At 43.9% G+C, this 20,267-nt stretch overlaps 1 protein-coding gene across 7 annotated transcripts in view; it reads left to right on the top strand.

Moving 5' to 3' along the window:
* The window catches only part of KCNC1 (potassium voltage-gated channel subfamily C member 1), a 111,259-nt gene that overhangs the window by 55,836 nt on the left and 35,156 nt on the right, over positions 1–20,267 (top strand). For all 7 annotated transcript variants that reach the window (XR_015807521.1, XM_088175489.1, XM_014876292.2 and 4 more), the window contains exon 2: positions 18,175–19,108. Coding sequence is in view for 6 of the 7 variants with exons in the window: in XM_088175489.1 (XP_088031615.1) it covers positions 18,175–19,108 (934 nt within the window). In the remaining variant the exon portion in view is untranslated. The remainder of the gene's footprint in view (positions 1–18,174; positions 19,109–20,267) is intronic.

The following is a 20,267-nucleotide window of genomic DNA, read 5'->3' as shown; positions in this document are numbered from 1 at the left end:
AACAGAGCACAGTTTGCACTTTGGCAGCACATTTCACACATGCTCCAAGTGCCCAGTCTGGAGAGGAGCTGTACAAACACTGCAATTCCAGAGACTGCAGCCTGTGCTGGCCAGGCCACCAACTGCCCCTTGGGGCTCCTTCAGAGCTTCTGGTTCTGCAGGGCATGACTTTAACTCAAAGCTCACTCTGGCTTTTATTACAAACCCTGTAAGATGCAAATCCAGCACTTCCTGTGATTTTTTTCTGATTACTGATTTCTGGGATGTTTACTTTTTCCAAGAGATCATTTTGCAGTTTTGCTGTGATTTCAGTCAGTCCAAATAGCTTTGCTATTAAGTTATCTCACTGCCTGTACTTAGAGTCTAAGTGCAGCTCTGTGGTGTCTAAAACCAGGAACTGAAATGAAACACTATCTGAAGCACCAGAAGATGAGCTGGAATCTTCTGGTTATCCCTCAGGGTTCAGTGCTGCCCCTCACCTGTTTCCTTTTCCTGGTCTGTCTCACATGATGGAACAGCAGTTATCCAGCAATCTCAGTAGTAAATTGTAAGGATCAGCTTGTCAACACTCCCTTAAATCCACATAAATTGCTTTGAGCATAGGAAGCAATAAAATGCTGGACAGCATCACTGCTGTGGTACCCAAATGGACTCTTATATTGGCTTGCCAGAAAAATGCATAGATAAAGGTGCAGACAAGATCAAAGTTCTGTTGGGTTTTTTGAGGTTTATTTTATGGGCTGCATAAGGATTGTTGTCACCTAACACATGAAATCTCTTGGAAAAATAAAATATCTATTGCTAAACATCTTGAAATATAACTAACCACTCCACAGGGCATAAATGGTCTGGGGGTGTTCCCCATTATAATCAAACACAGCAAAGTGAGGAGGAAGGGAGAATCAGTGCAAACTGAGAAGTCTTCTCTCCAGAGTTACCTGGTGGCCGTGCCCTAAATGTAGATTTCTCTGGAAAGCTGGATTACCTTTTGTTACCCCACTATCTGGTGACTTACTTCCCTTTTGGACTGGCCTGTTCCCACTTTTCCTGCCCCTGGCCAGGGCTGGTGTTTTTGCTTTGCTGCACTGGAGCTTTCCAAGGGCTCAGAGCAGTGTGCTCCAGGTGCCATCAGTGTCCCAGCACAGGGCTGGGTGTCACTGCCCAGGACACCTGGCAGGAGGCTGAGCCCACTGCAGATAGGACACCTGCATTAAAAGGTGCTGACCTTGCAGCCACACTGACCACAGACCAACGTGTGCCACCACTCACACTGCACTGCCCTGGGTGTGCCCCTGCTCCAGGGTATCCACACACAGCCCCCCCTTCCCTGCTGCTCCCCCAACACAGCACAGAAATCCAGAAATCACATAACTCCACACTTCTGAAATTCTGCTGTGGCTTCAAGGAACATTAAGGAAAGAACATTTTTGTTAAATGGAGTCACACAGCAATTTACTGAATGCAGAATTTCTCACACCATTGTGTGACATCAATTTTCTGTGACAATATCTGCAAATATGCAGGATTTGGGAGGTGGTGGATGATGTCAGGCAGAAGGCTTTTGGAATGAGGATTTGTGGATCAGGGATAGCTGTTGAACCTCTCTGCTGAGAGTTCAGGGGTTCTGGAAGTCTAAACATTTCTCAGGGGTTGCTGCATCCACTGTCAAATATTCATTTTTGTGTATGTATTTTCAGCAGTTTTGGCCCTGTTTCAGTGACCCCTCCTCCTCTCTACACCATCACCAATTCCAATTTAACAGGGATTGCCAAGGGTGCAGCACACTGGGACAACACAGGGCTTGTCCAGGTAGCAGCCAGGAGGGAATTCCTTGCCTCAGAGTCAGGGGAAAATCAGTGCAGGTGGTTCTGGAGCTTTAGTAAAGAAAAGGGATACCTGAGATCATGAAGAGCTATCGAGCTTACATATTTATTTCTCCCAGTTTATCAAGATGATCTGTGCACAGGCAGAGCATTAGCTGTGAGCTTTCTGCCTTCTGGTACCTGCTGTCAAATGCCCTAGTTTGGCTGGTGTAAAACAAATGCCAGCTGTACCCTGATAAAGAAAAAAGCTTTGGACTTTACATGTATAACCAAAACCCAAATGGCACTATAAACCTGCTGTTGTGGCATTTGTTCTCTCAAGGGTATTACAGTTCAGCATAACTTAATAAGACAACAGAGGAAGATATCTCTTGTTGCACAGACATAAAAAACACATGAAAGCCAGTATTTTGAAGATTAATTTAATAATGCCCACTTGCTATATGAATTGTGAGGTGGGAATTGGCTAGAAAGAATTGTTTGTGTATCTTTGTTTTAACTCTGCCTCTCTTTCCCCTTGCAAAAAAAATAAACAAGTGCCAGCTCCCCACCTCTCTCCCACCAGGACCTGGCTGCTTTTCTCCATCACTGGCATTACCCAGTCCCAGGAATTTCACTGCCTGTCTCACTGATGCTATTTCTCAGCAGTCCCTCATACATATGGGACATCATGTTCTGCCCTCAAGAAACCCACAGCATGAGAGTCAGGAATCTATTTTAAAAGGTTAGGTATTCCCCAGCCATGGAGGAGCTGTATTTCTGGCTTTGTGTATTTGAGTGCACCTCCCCTGGCTAAACAGGACAGTGGAAAGGGGATGAAACCAGGACTAAATTTGATATTCCAGTCCTCAGGCTGGCAAAACAAAATATTTGATGATTACTCTTTGGAAGCAAGTGAATTAACCAAGCTGCTGAGTCTGGGTAGTGGTTTAGATGGACACCTCTAACCTTTTGCTGTCCTAGCCAAAATTGTGAGAAATGGCTTTCACTAGTTTTGTTCTCACAGGATACCAAACTTGCACTTCAGCAGGAAGAGGGGGGGGTCCCCAGAGGTCCCTGCTGCATCTGCAGGTGCAAGAGCTTTGTCTGAGCACAGGCTGAACCCAGCACTGCTGATGTTTGCACCAACGTGCCCCCATGACACAAAGATACCTCTCCATCTCTATAGCAACCCTCATTTTTGGGATCACTTCAAAATGCAGTTAATGGTTTACAGGAAGGATAAATTGTCCATGCACTGTAAACTCCACATCAAACACATAACAAGAGACTGAGCAAGGGAAAAAGCTGTGGACTGAGTTTTTATGAGTGAGTCTGGCTCAACAATGAAAGGTTCACAACTGTTCTAATGACTAAAAACAGCCTTGGCCAGAACACACAATTCACTGCTCCATGGACACCAGAAGTTTAATTTTCTAACCACTGAAACAAGCCACAAATTATCCACCAATTTCAAAGACAGCATGACTGTGGCCTACACGGATATTTTTGCTGAAAGGAGGAAAATATGACAAGAATAATAGTCTTGCAGCTATAGCACTGAACTCCAAGGACTTGCATGTAGCTCCTTACTCTTCAAGGAGCTTCTTATTTTATTCAGGCAAATAACTTCAGAGTAAATTCATCTCCCCTGGAATGTGACTAAATACATATATATAAACTGCAAAAGTCATTATATTCATGGGTTTCTTATTATTCCAAGTGAATAGGAATAAATTGTCCACAAAAGAAAGCAGTCCTTCAATTGTGTTTGAATGCTGCTAAACAAATACTTCTGTGTAATAAACTCCACACTGGTTTTTGTTCAGCCACTTTAGAAGGATCACCTGTGCCCAGGTTAAGAGATAAAAAAGTGTTCATTGGTCCTTTTAAATAAGTCACAAGGCTACACATGAAATTGTGACATGAAGCCTGTACCTTTTACCAATCTCACCAGTTCTTTAAATGAGCCAGGGAAAAATAAGGCAGCAGGCTCTGCTCTTTTTCAGAGTCACAACATCCCTGGAGGTGCAGGAGAGTGCTCTTGTTCCAGTTTTAAAGCAGCAGGAAATGGACCAAACAGAATTTGTTTTTCTGAACGCCCCTGGATCAGTGCATGGCTAAGAGGCTAAAGACTGACACTGGCCTCTGCTGTCACAGGTCCATTAAGCTGTACCATTAATGCAGCAGATGAATGGAAGCATCAAAAGCCACAGTGCTCTGATATTTGGAAGTTGCCTGGCTCCTGCTCCATTTCTAGTTCCGTCTGAACAGAATTTTCAAAGAAGCAGACTTAATGAATCATGTTTAATCATGCCTGGGTGCTCACTGACATTGTAGCTTAAAAGCAATACCTGCTCTCAAGGGACATTTTTTCCATATCTCCATTCCACACCACATTGTGGATTGTGTTTATTTATTTCCTAGAAGCACATATACTTCACTAGTGAGCAAATACAATTTCATCTTTGCAGCTCAGTCCTCCCCAACCACAAATGGGGAATTAATGCTAGCCTGTCTCTTTTGTAAATCATTTTGATATATGCTCATGGGAAAACCTGTTTAACACAATAATAATATTAATCTTTGCCATTGATTTCTAGGGAAAAGTGAGCAGAACTCCATCTTTTCCTTTTCCCCTCTCCAACAACCTGCCATTCCCCCACTTCAATTAGGTCAAAAACCTACAAGGAATTAAGTGCAAAAGGCTATTAGTTGAGACTGAAAGGCCAGTTCTGCAGTTAGACTGAGGGCTGTAGCAATGGCTTCCACAGGGCTGGGTTTTGTGTGAGCAGATCAGAACCCCCCAGCAGTGAGAGACAAAGTGACAGGACTCCATTTACAGCATTTATTATCAGCACTGGGGCACTTTCAGGGACTGTGTCAGGCTGGGCTCTGGTTCAGGAATTGCTCTGCCTCACCACAGCCTGCTCCAGGCACAGTGATCTCCACCAGGAACAGGGTGAGAAAGGAGCAGACCCAGCCACTGCTGCCAGTGCCACCTCACAGCTGGGGCTCTGGTCCCTGGGGAACACCACTGAGCACCTAAACCCAGCACTGCTCTACAGATTTCCCAGGAATGCTTGGCTTGAGTTTTTCTTTCTTTAGCTTGGTTGCATTGGATGTTCTTTTCACACAAATGTACCCTTGATCTGGCCACTTTTTTTTTTCTTTAAAGCAACGAAGCCCATCCCAGTGGATAAAAGAGCCCCACTGATTTCTGCCCCCTGGGATCCTGCAGAGCCCTCCCATCACAGGCTGCCAGAGCAGGTCTGGTGCAGCAGGGACCACTCTGTCAGTGATGTGTCACTTCCCAGGCAAAGGCATCACCTGCTGCCCGTTTTGTATTTCTTTGCTTCCAAACAATAGTAATCTTTTTCAGAATGTGGAGAGCAAAGAGATTTTGTCTTCCAAGCTGCATACTCACTTTGCATCAGCACTCTTTTTTTAACCCAGATACATGTCCCTAGTAGCATGAGAAGAATTTATTCCCTTTTCAGAAGACTCCAGTCTATTTCTGTATTTGAAATAGCAGAAGGTCCTAAAAACAACTCCTGCAACTCTTTCACACACAGGCACAGATGAGAAAGGGATCCCAGAATGCAGAAACTGACTGCACATACAAATCTAATAAAGGTAAGGGGGTAAGGCAGCCAAAGGAAGGCAGACAAGGCAATGTCAAGCAGAGTCTGAGATCATCTCCTTCCAGCACAAAAATGAGGGGAGGTTTCCAGCTCTCACAGCCACCATCAGATAAAACAACTTGAATTCTTCACCTTCTTTTCCACCCCCAGCACTTTTGCTGCGTGCTAGATGTTTGTGATAAACCAGAGGCTCTACCAGAATTTCTGCTTGCAAGACCATGTCCTAAAGTCAGCCCAACAGGCATTTACAGCCTAGAAAAATCATCGGTTGTGGAATTAAATCCATTGTGTCTGGCATCAAAGCAAATTCCAGTGTTGCCTTTTTGCAGGAGATCAGGAGTTAGTCTCTGGGTTTCTAAACTGCTGACAAACCCCCTTCCACAGCCTGGGGTTTTTTTGAAAAATACAAAGGCAGATGTTACAAAATAATTCCTCTCTGCTTCCCCATTTGGACCCGATTCCCTTCTGTTGTAGCTCTAGCATTAATGGCATGGCACATCCAGGGTCCCTGACCAGGTCATTTTCCAAACATCTCCCAAGGAAAGCTCAGCCCCGTGGCTCCCATGAAGTGAGAGCTGGGGAGGGAAACATTGCAGTCAATGCTGAAAATATTTCATCCCAGTCAGAGACCCAAGCCCACGGTGTAATAAAGGCACTGCATTGTGCTCCTTGCATCCACGGAGTCCCCCTGCACGTTCTTTACCTTCAGCCCGACTACCTCGGTAGAATTGCCTGTCTGGCAGGAGGGGAGGGTGGGGAGTGCAGGGAATCTGTCACTTGCAGCAGACAGGAACATCTTGTTCTGGAGCTGCTCGCTGGGTAGGTTACAAAGGCAGACACAGCAGCAGACTTATTGGATTTTTTTTAAACTGAGGTATTGAGACTGATTGTTACCCTTGTAACAGTCTATTAATTTAAACAGGTCTTTGCAAGACATCAATAAGAATAATAAAATCAAATGGTTAATATTAAAAATAAAAATATTACAGTCTAAACTGAGCTTTGAAGAGATCCCAGCAGTCCCAATCCTTATTTTCCAGGCACTCATCAGTAAAATCAAAAGGCAGCCCTGCAGGCTGGAATAGCTGAAACTAAGGAGACAGATTGAACCAACTCAATATTCCCATCTCTGCTAAGCAACAGCCTAGAGAGGAGAGGCAAAAAAGTAGTTTGCAACAACCTGAAGGGCACTTTGACCAAGGAGGAAAAAGTTAGGTGAAACAAAGCAGTATGTAAATAGAAATAATAGAATGAGAACATGATGAGGCTAAAAACAACTGGATTAAATGATTTCACTCTGGAATTCTCCCTTAAAGGAAGTGAAATTAATCCCTTATAATATCCTGAATAACCCTGGAAGGTCCTCACAGTTGCAGCAGGATGTACAAATACACTTTTTGGCATTTCTCACCTCCAAGATTTGTAAGAATGATGTCAGATCTGATAGGCTAAAATCCTAGGAGTAAAGCACCATCTAAGAACTCTGATTTAGTCATCTTTAATACTAATGTGAGTTGTGCATGCATGTGAAGAATTAATAGGATTTTCTGAGCAAGGAGAGCTGCTAAAGTAAAGTAATGGTCATTGCATTACAGCAGAGGACTGTAACCCCATGCTCTTGAGCAAGGATATTTTTTCAGGGGAAATAAGCACCTTTAAAACCCAATGGCAATATTAAATCCCATGACATCTGCCCAAATATCTGTTGGGTTTTAAAAGCAGCTTCTTAACTTTGTCAGTCTTACAGCATTGCTGACACTGCCTAAAATTAGCAGACCTGAGAGAACTTTCTACAACTCAGCTTTTCAGACTTTTTTTAACTTGGTTTCAGACTATAAGCTTTGCATAACTACTGGAAAATCATGGCTAGGGACAGGAGAAACGAATGCAGCAGGCGCTGCATATTTCTGAAATCCACATTTCACTCCCTCCCAGGATTTGGCTCTGTGAGTGAATCATCAGTGCAGGGAACACCTGCAGTGGGCACAGCCCAAAGGCAGCTCCTGCAGAGCTCAGGAGAGCCCAGGGCTGTGCCAGCCTCCCTGCAGCACCCAAATCCATTCTCCCTCCAGGGTCTGCTCTCCTCGGGCCAGTGCCACGCTGGGGCATTGGGAAACAAAGGCTGAGAGCCCTGGGTGCCCAGGCAAGGCAGCAGTGGCTGCAGGAGGGATCCACACCAGGACACAGCCGTGCCAGCCTGGCACTCAGGACACCCCCTTGGTGCTCACTGACCAGCAGAGGCTGCCACAGGCACCAGCAATGAGAAAGGAATCAACAGGACTTGTTCTGTGAACAGCCAAGCGTGCTTTTGGGACAAGAGAGTGTGCACCTCAGAAAGTGTGCACCTCACCCCAGGAATAAAAGTTACTGAGCTCTAAAAAGTAACAGGTTCACTCCTCATATTAAAAAAAAAAGACAAAACCAGGAATATTCTTGTTTGCATAAGTTGCAGTTGATCTTATTTGGTGAGATTGTAAGTGTCCTAATTTGGTTTTAAAAGTAAAATCAATTGTAAATTTATTTAGACCAATTTACCTGCCTGCCTGTTGTACATCACTGGGCCTGTATTGATTGTTTGAGATGGAACTCATTCCAAATTGTATCGATTTAATTCATTAGCAAATTTTTAGCAAAGCATATTTTGTTGTTTCAGGGCAGAAGTACATAAAGCTCCATTTAGAGACTGCAGGACTCAGCAGGGGAGGCATGGGAGGGGGCCAGGATTTCTCAAATAAATGAGATTTACAAGCAGCAATATGAATCATCTGTTTCTGATGAAAGATCCGTTCTCTAAACAATAAATAAGAAAAACTAGGAGTGGAGAAAGCCTAGATACATTGATAAGGGGGAAAAATCCAATTGGTGAAATAAGAATGGGGTGAATAATTCATAAATAGTACAGTGCATTGGTCGTTTTAATAGACGTTTTGATTTATGGATTTAAGTGCCTAAAATAGCTCAACAATTTATAAATCATCTTAAAATCAACAGATCATGAGTAGATTTGTCTGGCTTTACAGCAAGGCAGTGGAGCTGCATTTGTTACCTTGGCAACTGAAGGCACCTCAGTTCCCATGGCTACAGCTCCTTTCAAATACACTTGGCAATTCCTCCCTCCCCAACTTCTGTGAATATTTAAAAAAAAAAAAACAAAGAAAAAAAACCAACAAAAAAGAAATCCTAGTACTCTGTCAACACTTACACTGAGACAAAAGAGCTGCAAAATGCAAATTTTGCCAACCCACAATGCCAGGTTAAAGATAAGCTAATTTTTCTGCTGCAGATCTTTACCTCAGTGAGACACTGTGTTGTGAAGATCTTAGATCTGGGAATCCACAACCTTGGATTATGAAGAGCTTGATCATCACATCCTCAGCTCAACATTTCACATCAAACCCAGCTCTGCTGCTCACTGGAAGAAGTGCAGAAATGCCCTCCTACCACACTGCAAATTCTCTGTGTTCAGAGCTCCCCACAGACAGGCTGGGAGGCTCAGTGAGATGGGGAAAGGGTCAGAAATCCTGAATTCCCGTTTCTGAGGCAGATGGAGAGTGCATTCACCTCCCCAGTCAGCACCAAGATGAGTGTCTGGAAAGGATGGCTTTATTTACTGCACTCACATCACTGTCCTCTGAATTATCCTGAGCTTAGAGTGGCATTTAGGTTGCTAAATCCCAAGTAATCTGTTTAGGGAAGTTGCTTGGACCTAATGCATCAAGATGGGAAAAGGCTTTTCCACCTTCCCAGGAAATTGTGCACCTTAATCTGAGGCACAGGGCATTCAGGGAAGAGGTGACAATGCCTCTTCCACCTCATTGAGGTTATACTGCAACTTAAATACAAAAACACTTCAAGCTCTGATTGAGCAATAAATAAATTTTAAAAAATAATCACAAACGTAGAGATCTTCTGATTCCCAACCAGCTCTATGTTTTAACATCACCTTTCACTCTCCCTCCCTAGGAAACAGCTCCCTGTGCTCTCCCACAGTGTTCAGGGGCACAGAGTTGTTGTTATGAGCAGGCTCCTGGCAGCACACAATGGCCACAAATCACTTCAGAATTAGAAATGGAGCAAGTGAAAATAAGCCCTGGGGTAAATGCTATTTTTCATCCTTCTTTGCTAACAGAATATCTGGCTTAAACACAAGTCCTGCCTTTCTTCTCTCTTCTCCAATTTCACCCCCAATCTCCTCTCACTCTTCCTTAAATTTGTATGCAGTTTTGTGCCTATTATATGGATACTGGCTAGGGAAGATTTCCAGAAGAGATTCGTGATTTCTGGTGATTCACAGTTATTGAGTCTCCAAACCAAAATCTCCTGAAGGGCTTAATTTTAATAAGCCACCAGTCTGATCATAGTGAAATATCTGATAAGATTTCTTAGTGCTGAGGACTTCAAAGTTGCATGACAAAGTTTTGAGGGCGCTGGAAAGGGCAGTGGAAATGTTTCCAGCCTTTTCTGAGCCCAGAGTGGCCATTTCTGAGTCCCTGGTGGCACAGGGGAGCACAGGGAGCAGAAGCCCTGGGCACTGCCCCAGCCCTGGGCACCTCTGCTGTGTGCTGCCCTCGCTGCTCTGCAAGCTCCACAGGAAGAACCTGCCCAAAGACCAGGCTGGAATTTCACAGCCAGACAGCTCTGAGCCCTGCAGACACAGCCCTGGGGGATCTTTTCTTGGCCAACACAGACAGGACCCCAACAACAGCCCAGCACTCTGAATTTCACACATTACCCACCCCTGGGGAAGTTCAGATATCAAGATACAGATTCTGAACACTATCCCCTGATGTTACTCCAGTTCAGGATCTCAATACTGGTGTTTTGTAGCCAAAGTTAAAACACCATACTTGAGAAGCACAGGCTCTAACAAAATCCCTGGCTGTGGGACAGGTGTAGTACCTGTTTGTCTTGCCTCACAAAACAGTTGCAGAGATTGATACCTACATGAACATTTCAACAGCACTTTCAAGGAGTAGAGCTCCACACTGTTAAATCCTATAGAGTGTTTTGGATTCTTTGCAGTGCAGGTAGATGCATAATATTCAAACAGAGTTATTTGAAATTAAAGATGGTTCCTGTATGTCTGAGGTTAGAATTCAGAAACTGAGTTGGTTCTTCAACCACACATAACATTGTACCTACATGTGCACTTGAACAAACCTAAGAAATGAAAACACACCACAGATGACACAGCCAGAGGACAGTAAACAATCATGGATGAGAGGATCCTATTATCGAACAAATGAGTACACAAGCTAACCACAGCTGCATCACATTGCCAGCAAACCCTTTAGAACATTGTACCTTCCTTTGACCTTGTGCAGAAAGCAAATTTTCTCTAGGTTTAGGCTATGACTTACCTTGTGATCCTTTGTGACTATTTCCATCTTTCTTTCGACCTTGACTGCACGAGAGGTTGGTTTGACAAGTGCCTGCTTGTTGTTTATGCAATTCATCTCCTGGGAGGGGGCCAGAGGGCTCCTCCTGAGCCTTTTGTAGCCCCAGCTGGAAGGGGTTGACAAAGATGTCCTTGGTGAGCACCAGGTGAGAGAGTGGCTCTCACCTGCAAGGAGCTGCTGGGAGCAATTTTAACAATGCCAGAGAAGCAGCTCTGCAGCAATGCCCCTGCAGCCCTTCCTGCAAGGGCTGCACAGCTGCCAGCACTGAGCTGCTGCACGGCAGGGCTGACCCCTGGTGGGGCTGGCAGCAGGGCTGGTGTCACTCACAGTTCAGCCTTAAGTACACAACAACGAGCACGAGGCTTTCCCACTGCTCTCCTCCTGTAAGGACAGGGGTTTGCATGTCTCCAGGCACTGCTGTGCCTACATTGGGTGCAGTAGGAGAAAACATTGTACCATGGAGAGAAAGGATGCTCCAGATTTGTCCCTGAAATCAGGAGGGTGCTGTCAGCAAGGGGGCTGGGGTGTGCTCTGCCTGTGTCACTTGCTGTGGTGCAGCTCAGGCCATGGCAGGTGTCCCCATGGCTCTGGCATTGTGCTTTCTGGAAACAGCACATCTGTACTTGCCCACAAAGCAGTGGAGTCTCACCTAAACCAAAATGGGCTGTTTCCCATGCCATGTCAGAAAAAGAATTAAATAATGGCTGGGGAAGCAAAGTGTGTGACACAAAGTGTGTGAGTGCCCCAGTAGGAGCCTGGCACCACCTGTGGCTCCAGCTGTTACTGCTGACACTTGGAAGAGTGGAGACACCAAAAGACAGGAATAAATATTTCCTTCTACAGAGAGACAGGAGAAGGGATGGGGAAAAAAATGCCCTCAGTCTTTCTGTTGTGAGCCAGGACAGACTTTACAGAATCCTTTGGGCTGGAAGTGCCTTTCAGAGGTGATCTGGTCCAACCCTGCAGTGTGCAGGGACATCTTCAGCTGCATCTGTTGTCAGAGCTTTGTCTAAGCTGACCCTGACTGTTCAGGGATGGGACATCTGCAGCCTCTCTGGGCACCCTGTGCTGCTGTTTCACCAGTCTCATCATGAAAAAACTTCTTCCTTATATCTGAGCCTGATTCCCTCGTTCAGTTCAAAACCATTAACTCTCATGGAATTGCAACAGGCCCTGCTCAAACATTGGTCTCCCTCTTTCCTATATGACAAAAGGGATTTTGGAAGCTGCCTAAAAGAGCTGCCAGCACGGTTTTGTAAGTTATGTTGTCACTAATTTGGAAATCTAAAATGGCTCATAGCCAGTCAAAACCCAGTACTGACAAAGATTGCTGTCAGGAAATTTTGTATGTTCCCATCCTGTGCATTATCCTTGCACAAATTAAGCTCTGCAAGAGCCTCTGCCTGACAAGGGAATAAAAACATCCTCTGCTTTCCAAAATAATCTCTAATTTTTTTAATCGTTTTTGAATCTTCTATTTGGTTTGTAATAGTTGCAATTATAAATAAAGTGGATATACTTTTATATAATTATATAATAATGTTGATATTTGATATTTAGGTTTTGTAGAGCAAAGGCACAAAAAGGTCTCAATATTTAGTAACATATTTAGGCCATCTAGGAGCTTAACAGGACTTCTGTGCTACACACTGCCCAAAGGGAGGAAAGAACTGTGGCCATAATGCTTTAAAAGCAAAAAACTGGTAGCTGTGGATTAAGCAAAGCAAATAATATGGGAAGGAAAGTGCCAACAACATACTGCTGGTCATAATCTGGAAAAAAATATGAAGAAATGGTTTATCTGAATTACATGAAATTATCCAAAATGAAGCAGTCATTGATTTAACATCCTTATTTTCAGCCACCTTGTTGAGAGCTCTGGCTTTTTGGAGAACAGATCATCTGTGCCATCCATCCACACAGGCTGCAGTGACAACAGGAAATCCTGAGCTCAACATTTGCTGGCACTGCAGCAATCCCAGGCCCTCCAGTTTGCCAGGGTGGGGAGATACCTTGAGTGCCTCTGTTCTGGGGCACTAAATTCAGCTATCAGAGGGGAAACACTCAGCTGCTCCCAGAATTTAAATCTCTTTGGAACATATCCCACAGAGTGAGAAACTGAGGTTTCAAAATCCATGGTCAAATTTGAAATCACTTGGTCTGTAGAGGAATTCTATCCTAATTATTTTTGCTATAGTATGGCTTTGGGTGAGGAATTGGGTTAAGATACAAACTGCTCACCTTTGGGGCTTGGAACATTCTGAACCTTCCTCTTCATCCTGGGTGGGAGCTGCCAGCATCATCCTGCAGCTCGCTGGGGCTGTGTGTGGAAGGAGAGCAGAGCCCACAGCCTGCCCAGGGCAGTCCCCATTTTAATTGGAGCCATCATTGCACACAAACACCATCTGCAACACACCAATGGCTTGACTTAAAAGCCACAGGGACAAGGCTTGGCCTTGCATGTCAAGTTGAAGAGTTCTGCATTCAGGGCAAAGCCTCCCTGGGTTTCAGGGCTTTCCTTATGGATTTTTGACTCAACACTCCCACACTCTGCAGGGTTTCCTCCTGCAAAGAAAGGTAAGTGAGCAGGGGAGACCACCAGGCACCTCTGCCTCCTTCACACCTGGAACAATTTCATTCCTGGGGGTGGTGAACCAAACCTCACAGAGGGTGGACCCCAAAAGGCTGCAGAATAATGTGTAGAGCTCTGTGAGAGGCTTCCAGCAGCACTTCAAAAGTAGGTTTGAGAGAGGATGCACACCATGTAAGCATAAGCATATGAATTAAACCACCTTTGGGCAAGTCACAGTGCAGGAGCTGTAACAAAAAGGGAAAAAAATAGACCAGCAGCAAGTCAGAGAGGAAGGAAGTGTGATTTTCTCAGGAGATAAATCCAGAACAAAGGTGGTGAGGTGAGATCCTGAAAATCCTAACTCATGACACCACCACCATTCATTGCTACAAAACTCTCTGTTTTACTTTAGAACAGAAACTGTGCAGAGTCCAAAAAATGTTACCTACTGCTTAACAGAAAAAGGCTGAAACTCCCAGTATTAATGTGCAATTAAAGTCCTCTGGTTTCTTTTGCCATATGTTAGTTTATGTTCCATGTATAAGATATTACATGACTTTCTCAGTTTTCTTAATCCTAAAGCTTTTGACAGAACTGACAGCATAAAAGTGTGTGGCATCATCTGAAAATGAGATTAATAGTTATATTGAATTTATGCAGCAAAAGCATAAGTGTATGAAAACAGATGACTGGGACTCATGGGATGTTTGAATGTTTAGTGGTTTAGTGTTAGCTTACACAAGAAGGAAAACACCTGAATTTCTAAATGCTTCATTGTCTGTGATGGATAGGACAAAAATGAAAAAGCTTAGGATGAAGATGATTTAGGTTAGGCATTAGAAAGGAAAAATAGAGATAAAATATGGTGAAGTACTGGGCTAAATTTCCTGCAGAATTTCTGTGATATTCACCAGTAGAGATCCTTAACAACAGTCAGTGTAGCTGCCTTTCAGGGATGATCAGACTGTGCTTTGGGACAGGGAAATGACAATTTTAAAGGTCCCTGTCATAGATTTCTGCAGTCCCTCAGAGATGGAAGGATTATTTTCACACTCACAGCTCCTTCTGCTGTGTCTCCCATGCTCAGCTGCAGGAGCCTTGGGGCCCTTTTGGATCAGGAATCTAAACATGTTTAGAATTTCCCACTGCTGAGCAATATGAAACATTCCTTGGTCCCAGCAAACTGTTCCCATTCAGTTCTCACTGCCAGACTAGGGAGCAGCAAGGAAGCTTTGCACAATAAACTCTTCTCTTCCATGTGGATGTTCTCATTAATTCACAAGGCTTCATGTGCCCTGATGAAGCTGAGGCTTTCCTGGCACCTCCAAAGAGCCATTCCAGCCCTTCCTGGTGGCCCCTGGCTGGCCATGCTCCCTGGTCCATACCCACTGCAGCCCTGCCTGTCCTGTCACCTTTGTCACACAGCTGCCTGCCAGGACTGACACTGCAGACAGCAGCTTCTCATTTATTTATTGCAATGTCAACACCGAATAACTTAAGCATATTTGCCACAGATGACTGCACATTTTTTTTAACACGCTGTTTCATGTCTGCGTGCCACAGAGCATTCCAAGATTTTTTTGCAAGCTGTCATGTATTTTTTTGGCATTACATAATCGTTTGATCCATGAGCTGCTAGTGGACTCTTTATCCGAGATAGAGCAAGCTCTGTCTGGCTGCAAGGCTCCTTCTTCCATTTGTCTCGGGATGAAACAAGAATTTGGTTCATTTTGTGAGTGAAGCAGCATGTTTGCTGATGTGAGCTTCTCTGTCCATTGTCTCATCACCTCACTGAGGGGCACACAGCAGCCACCCCTCCCTTCACAGAGAACAGCTTGGTGCCAACACCTCATGTGCCCTCATAGACCTACACCACATCCATCAAAAATAACTGGATTTTTTTCATAGACCTACACCACATCCATTAAAAAAACCTGAATTTTTTTCCCATGCAAATAATTTCCTTTTCATGATCATTGCTCACAGGCTCTTGAAACATCTTCCATTAGGATTGTTGATGAAATATTGCAGAGGTTGCTTCTTTACAGGGTCCCTGGTTTTGCTCACTTCCCCAGCATTCTATGGTTGTTGGTATCATGTGCCCACATTTAGTCATCTGATCAGTCATACACATTCAGTATTGCTTTCAAAAATTCAGCAGAATTACTGGCACATTAAAAATGACTCATTTGTTTGAATCAGGGTCCATATCTCTAAGAAAGGTTGGAAAATTAGTCTTGACATAATAAAGTGTTGATAAAGTTAAGTATTTTAAAGCAGCTTTCACTTAACCCATACTTTGGACGAGCTGCAGCAAAAAGATTTGTCTCGTTAAATAATTTGGGGACACATGGGCTGAACTAAATTAATTTTAAATTAAGAGTGGTTAAAGTACCATTTACAGATTAAAACAAAAGCCAGGCAAAGCTTTGAGATTTGAGCCACAGATGGTCAAATGTTGGCATTTTCAAGGAAGTGCAGTTGTTTTGAGACAAACCTCAACCTGATGGACTGTAAAGGAAAGCTGGTAAGGTACTTGAAGAGATTTTTCTTTGTTGGTATTAGAGCCAGAAAAAAAAAAAAGTGATAGCAGCAGCATTTCTAGTGAAATAGAAATCATTCACATGTCAAAGCAAATAAAAGAGTTTGGATCACTTCAAACACTTCACCTAGGTATATTCCTTAATTATAGAAAATTTGAAATGCCATTATGTAACTCAACAGCATGTGACATCACTTCTTTAAATCCTCACTCCTTTCCCTCAGCCCATTCAGATCCTAGGAAGAAATGTAAGGAGAAAGAAGATGAAGAACCACTAAATTATACCAGAGCAATCCATTGGTTTGATTAGCCTTCAGACCATTATTAGTGAAATAAAAAGAGACAAACTTATTTTCAAAGACAATAGAACATGTGTAAATCCCATAGTGCTCACCAGATTTGATCAGCATTGCCCCTCTCTGGATTTGACAAGTTATCCTTTAGGCACAGGGGCCTCTGATGGTGGCCCAGAGAGAACTCTTTTTTTTTACATCTCTGGCAAAAATTAATGCTGGTCTGCCTAGAAAAGCCTACTCACCAATTTTTGTGCTATTAGATCATGCTTACAGTTTGCTAAATCTCAGATAATTAACAAAGAAAAATACCCAGAAGAAAGAAGAGGTAAGAGCAATATCAGCTGGGGATCACAAACATAAATCTATGCCAGTGGTACTTGCAGTAAGCTGCTAAATTCCTGTGTTCCAAGAAGCTGCAGGTGAGAAATCTATCAGAAATGGATGCCAGTGAACAAATTGTCAAGCCTGACTTTCAGGCATTTCTGCACTTAAATAGGAGAAAAGTTAGATTGGAGAAAAATACTGGGATTCTTCCTGTCAATACCATTACTCAGACATAGTTTTATGAACTCTTGAAAGCAGACTCATGCTTTCAAAGCCACAAAGGCTACAAAAACATGCCCAGCCCTGGGAAAGGATGCTGTTAAATCCAGATAGGAGGAAGCAGACACTTCACACTCATTTGGGAGATGCTTCCTCTCTGCTGAAGTGGGGACTAAAAGCTCTCAATTACCTCTGAAGCCAAGGTGTGAGCACACGAGAGAGAGATCAGGGGTGTGATCTTCTCTAGATAGCACTGCCGACCTGTACCTGCAGAAAACTTAATGCCTGGTCAGAATTGTAATTGGAATGGCAAGGGGTATTACCATGACTGTGCTACTCCAACCCACAGAGAGACTTAGATATATTCAAATTACTTCAGTGATAAAAGGAGGATTGAGCAGGACAGCTGTAGTTACAAGACTTGTGCATTTTGGCCTGACTGTACCCTTCAATTGTCATGGAATGCAACCAAGAGATCTCCTTTAGGCTGAGGAAAGACTGAGAAAAGCTGAGAAATCGGGTGTTGATCAGCTTGGAGAATAGACTTCTCCAGGGAGACCTTATTGCTGTCAACAGGGTCTCCAGTCCACATTTAAAAGGAGCTCATAAGAAAGATGCAGACTGACTTTTTAGTAAGTCCTGTTGTGACAGGACCCAGAATAATGGTTTTAAACTAAACAAGGGAAGATTCATACTAGAAGAGATTTTTTACAATGAAGGTGGTGGAACACAGGCAGATTTCCCAGAGAAGTGGTGGATGCCCCATCCCTGGAAACATTCAAGGCCAGACTGTAATTGTAATCCAACATACCTTAAAAAAATTCATCTAATTCTGGTACAAGTCTTACACTTGTAAGAGGACTCTGCTCCTCGCTGTAGAGCCCACCTGAGCCTGGCACTGGAATTTACTGGCACCTTTCTGAGATCTGCAATATCACAGCTCTCACTGAGCTGGGAGCAGCCACGATGCTGCTGACAGAATGCTGAGAGCAGCACTGCCTGCCTGGCAGCTGTCCTGGAAGGTGTGCTCTCTCTTTAAGGCACAGAAGGAACAGAAGACCAAGTTCAGGATTTCAATATGTCCTTAACCTTCAATCCCACAGAAAGTCCTGAGATTTAAGTGCTTGCTTAAATTTACACCCACACTAAAGTGCTATCTTTATAAGAATGGATTTTAGCATGTACTTACATACTGCTTTCCCTCCCAGGCTGAATATTAGGCTGCAGGTGAGACTTGGCATCCTAAGCCCACAGGAAGAAGGCTTGGCATTCTGTTTACATGTCATACAGCTCTTGCCTGTCCCTGATGTTTCAGAATCAAAGCCCCCATACTTAACCTGCTCTTTAACATTTCTCTCATGTCTTTCTTTCCGCAGTATGTGGCATTTGCCTCCCTGTTCTTCATTTTGGTCTCCATTACCACCTTCTGCCTGGAGACCCACGAGAGGTTTAACCCCATAGTGAACAAGACAGAGACGGAGTTTGTGGGGAACGACACGCAGGTGCGGCACTACAGGGAAGCAGAGACCGAAGCTTTCCTCACCTACATCGAAGGCGTCTGCGTGGTCTGGTTTACCTTCGAGTTCCTGATGAGAGTCACCTTCTGCCCAAACAAGGTGGAATTTATCAAAAACTCTTTGAACATCATTGACTTTGTGGCCATACTGCCTTTCTACCTAGAGGTTGGACTCAGTGGCCTGTCTTCCAAAGCTGCTAAGGATGTCCTGGGCTTCCTCCGCGTCGTCCGTTTCGTGCGAATCCTGCGCATTTTCAAGCTGACCCGCCACTTCGTGGGGTTGCGGGTCTTGGGACACACCCTGCGTGCCAGCACAAACGAATTCTTGCTGCTCATCATATTTTTGGCACTGGGCGTCTTAATCTTTGCCACGATGATCTATTATGCCGAGAGAATAGGTGCTAAACCAAATGACCCTAGTGCCAGTGAACACACACACTTTAAAAATATCCCCATCGGCTTTTGGTGGGCTGTTGTCACCATGACGACCCTGGGCTACGGAGACATGTATCCTCAGACTTGGTCAGGCATGCTGGTGGGGGCCCTCTGTGCTCTCGCTGGTGTGCTGACCATTGCCATGCCTGTCCCTGTCATTGTGAACAATTTCGGAATGTATTACTCCTTAGCTATGGCTAAGCAGAAGCTACCAAAGAAAAAAAAGAAGCATATCCCGAGGCCACCCCAGCTGGGATCCCCCAATTATTGTAAATCTGTCGTAAACTCTCCACACCACAGTACTCAGAGCGACACTTGCCCACTGGCCCAAGAAGAAATTTTAGAAATTAACAGAGCAGGTAGGAAACCTCTTAGAGGAATGTCCATCTGACCGTTAACCTCCATCCCGCGTAGCGATTTGAGATTCAGCCAGACTGCTTTCTTAGAGCAATGGGTAGCACATTTATCCATTCTAGTCCCACCATCACACAGTGAATAATATGTGTGAAGTCTAGGTTGCAGGGACAAATGGTACAGTGGAGGCTGATCAGCAAAACTAAGGATGAGAGCACGCTCTAGGAGCCCAAACTTTGGTCCTGGTTAAGGGCATACAAGTCTCAAGATATTTTGGAAAGCTGTTACATCTAGTGGAAGAATTTTGAGAGTTCTACAGCTGTGTTGCTGGACTGTGTAATGCATCTCAGAGGCTCCAGAGAGCTGAATGCTTCATAGAGCAGAGTAGGAGCCAAGTACTCAGCAATTACAGAGCTTTCTGACAAAACAGGGCTGGAATTCAAAACAGCCAGATGCTTTCTCATTTGTTCCCATTTGGGACCTTTCAGCTGTTTTAAATGGCAGATATTGTACATCTCATTACAGAAACTAGGTGCCTAGTAAGTTGAAGGGACAACTATACCATCATGCATATTCATGAGACAATCCCGTCTCTTTCTGATGATTAACTGCAAAGTAGAACAACAGCTCAAATTCTTGACACTAATGCAAAATGACTCACTCTGAGACAAGACTAGATGTAAGGATGTTTATTCCATGGCATGCAAATCAATCTATTCTATAATATTCCACTAGAATTTAGCTTTAGAACTATGAAGAGTTTTGAACCACATTTTCTAAAACACGCTCCTTTTGCAAGTATGGGTTGGTGAGTTACAGCTCTTTCAACCTTCTAGCAGCAAAGGCCAACTGGAAAAGGTCTGACTGGTCATTCTGGGCTGGTTTGGCCTAAACAGTGATTGCCTCATCGTTATTTTTAATTGTACTGATTCATGTTAGCAATAGGTGAAACCAGAGCAAAATTAACCATATTAATTCTACTGGGAGGGGGGAGGGAAATGGAAAGAATACTAGTCACCATGGAATATATTATAATATCCCATGGCTAGTGGTTAATTATGGGAATATCTCAGTTCTATGAGACTCCTATAGCACACAAAATTACGGGGCTCCAATCTGATTTTTTAAACCCCATAATCTACCTCTACCCATGGAATATCACTA

This window comes from Sturnus vulgaris, chromosome 18 (genome assembly GCF_052056855.1).
Source record: "Sturnus vulgaris isolate bStuVul1 chromosome 18, bStuVul1.hap1, whole genome shotgun sequence".
NCBI classification, from domain to species: domain Eukaryota; kingdom Metazoa; phylum Chordata; class Aves; order Passeriformes; family Sturnidae; genus Sturnus; species Sturnus vulgaris.
Note: the sequence above shows the minus strand (reverse complement) of the source record. Positions and strands in the feature narration are given on the sequence as shown.